Raw genomic sequence first — 2,727 nt, forward strand, 5'->3', positions numbered from 1 at the left:
TATATATATATATATATATGTATATATATATATATATCTGATGGTATTAAGGATAAGAAGTAGTGGTTCCTTGAATTGAACAAGGAGCAGTCAGGTAAATAGTTTGGACCGTAGATCCAATCAGGATAAATATATTGGATTAGGTCCAATTTGGCCAAATACTTTACTTGATTGGTCCAATTTATATAGTTTCCCCCATTTTTTAAGTCTCGAAAGCACGGGGTGGTCCTTCCCTCTTACGTCATCCATCACCCTATTCTATCCATATATCCAATTATAGTTGGGTCCCAAAAAGAAGTCACATTTGACAACTATTTAATAACCTTATCTCCATTTTATCTTCATTGGATTCATAACATTTTATTGTGAAAAAAGTCAACTAAAAATAAGCAGTGATTTTGATAAACATAACAAAGTAAACTTGATATACGTATTTATATAGCTAAGTGATCCAAGTTTTGACGCTAAAGGGAAAAAAAGCACCAATAAGCAATATGGTCCCTTTTAATTTAGATGTTTTTTCATTCCTTCCATTTAGATTTCTTATCTAGAATATATGAAGTTAGATCACTTAGCCCTTAGCGTTTCAAAAAATTTCTTTTCTTTATTCAATTAAAATTTCATGTTCTATACATCCAAGTCTAACTACATCATATATAAAATTGAAACAGAGAGATCATTACGTTTTTGAATATTTCTTCAGCATATTTTCTGTTTTTGAGTGGCTACATCTACACATATACTGCAGGATCTTTTCATTGCGGGAACTGATTCGAGTTCCGCTACATTAGAATGGGCAATGCTAGAGCTGATGAAAAATCCACACGCAATGAAAAAGGCTAAAGCGGAACTCGCACAAGTTGTTGGCAAGAAAGAGGTAATAAAGGAAGCTGATCTCGTTCGGCTTCCTTATATGCATTGCATTTTGAAAGAGACATTGCGGATTCACCCGCCTGTTCCTCTTTTGTCTCGCAAGGCCGAGCAAGAATTTGAACTTTGTGGCTACTTTGTCCCAAAGGGTTCACAAGTGATAATAAATATATGGTCAATTGGTCGTGACCCTACTATTTGGGAGGATCCTTTGGTATTTAAGCCTGAAAGGTTTTGGGGTTCTAATGTTATGGATATTCGTGGTCAAGATGATTTTAAGCTTATTCCTTTTGGTGTTGGTCGAAGAATGTGTCCTGCCATATCTTTGGCTATGAGGACAGTTCCCATAATGTTGGGTTCGTTGTTGAATTCATTTGATTGGGTTGTTGAAGGCGACGATGATTTGGATGCGGAGGAGAAAAGTGGTCTTATAGTAGGCAAATTACGTCCTCTACGACTTGTTCCGATTTAACTATAGGGCTATATATGGATCAAATTGGACATGAAGCACTGTTTCAATTGGCATGGAAGTAGCAAAAACTTAATAAAGTAGAGTCTACGAATACATAGGTTTTCCATAGACCCTGTAATAAATATATATGTATATTAACTTGTTAACCTCCTATCAAAACTGATTGACGTTTAGTGGTAAAGAAGGGGTTATGAAAATGTTTTTTAGTTTTTTATATATCATCGCTCGTTAATATGTTTTTTTCCCTTCTCCGCCTTCATCGCTATCAATTATGACATAAAATAACCAATTTTTTCAACATAAAACTACTTCAACTTTTGCCATAAAATATATGGTATATTTTAGATATAAAAACTTATATCATGTGTATATTACCAAAAAAAAAAGCATACATATATAATGATTTTTATATATTAATAATAGTCTGACTCAGGGGCGGCTCTAAGGCATGGCCAGTGAGGCCATTGCCTTAGGCCTCAAAAATTTGAAGGCCCCAAATTATTTAAATTATTGTTATTGATTTTATTATATATTAATATAATTTATATAAATAAAATTTTTATGGTATATTTTTTATTATTATTTCTTTGAGAGTATTTTTTATCAATAAATTCATAAAATCTCATAATCTTTTCACCTCATTATTTGATATCTTTGTTTTAACTTCCGATTTTAAATTTTATCCTTTTTATATAGGAACTAAGTTATATATGTGATAACATAATGATTTTTTGTTTCAATCTTTTCTTAAACTGCGTGAACACGAAAACATTCATGCACAAGTTTCCTTTTCATTTTAATTTAATATATTATATGAAAGTTTTATAATTTATTTTAGATATTCACCAATAAGTGCTACTTAATGGAATGAATTATATCATTTAAATTGATCAGAAACTTGATAAGGAGGTGTATATATTTTTGTTATTACTATCGATACTCAAAACCTTAATAATTAACTTTAATTTAATATATTATATGAAAGTTTTATAATTTATTTTAGATATTCACCAATAAGTGCTACTTAATGGAATGAATTATATCATTTAAATTGATCAGAAACTTGATAAGGAGGTGTATATATTTTTGTTATTACTATCGATACTCAAAACCTTAATAATTAACTTTAATTTAATATATTATATGAAAGTTTTATAATTTATTTTAGATATTCATTAATGAGTGCTACTTAATGGAATGAACTATATCATTTAAATTGATCATAAATTTGATAAGAAGGTGTATATATTTTTCTTACTATCCATACTCAAAACCTTAACTATTAACTTTAATTTAATATATTATATGAAAGTTTTATAATTTGTTTTAGATATTCATTAATGAGTGCTACTTAATGGAATGAATTATATCATTTAAATTGATCA

At 29.3% G+C, this 2,727-nt stretch overlaps 1 protein-coding gene across 1 annotated transcript in view; it reads left to right on the forward strand.

Moving 5' to 3' along the window:
* The window catches only part of LOC102594515 (geraniol 8-hydroxylase-like), a 3,816-nt gene extending 2,311 nt beyond the window's left edge, over positions 1 to 1,505 (forward strand). Inside the window, exon 2 of the mRNA XM_006362137.2 lies at positions 749 to 1,505. Coding sequence (XP_006362199.2) covers positions 749 to 1,342 — 594 coding nt within the window. The 3' untranslated portion in view covers positions 1,343 to 1,505. The remainder of the gene's footprint in view (positions 1 to 748) is intronic.
* The last annotated feature ends 1,222 nt before the right edge of the window (positions 1,506 to 2,727 follow it).

The sequence above is a fragment of the Solanum tuberosum genome, unplaced genomic scaffold, assembly GCF_000226075.1.
Source record: "Solanum tuberosum cultivar DM 1-3 516 R44 unplaced genomic scaffold, SolTub_3.0 scf00384, whole genome shotgun sequence".
NCBI lineage: Eukaryota > Viridiplantae > Streptophyta > Magnoliopsida > Solanales > Solanaceae > Solanum > Solanum tuberosum.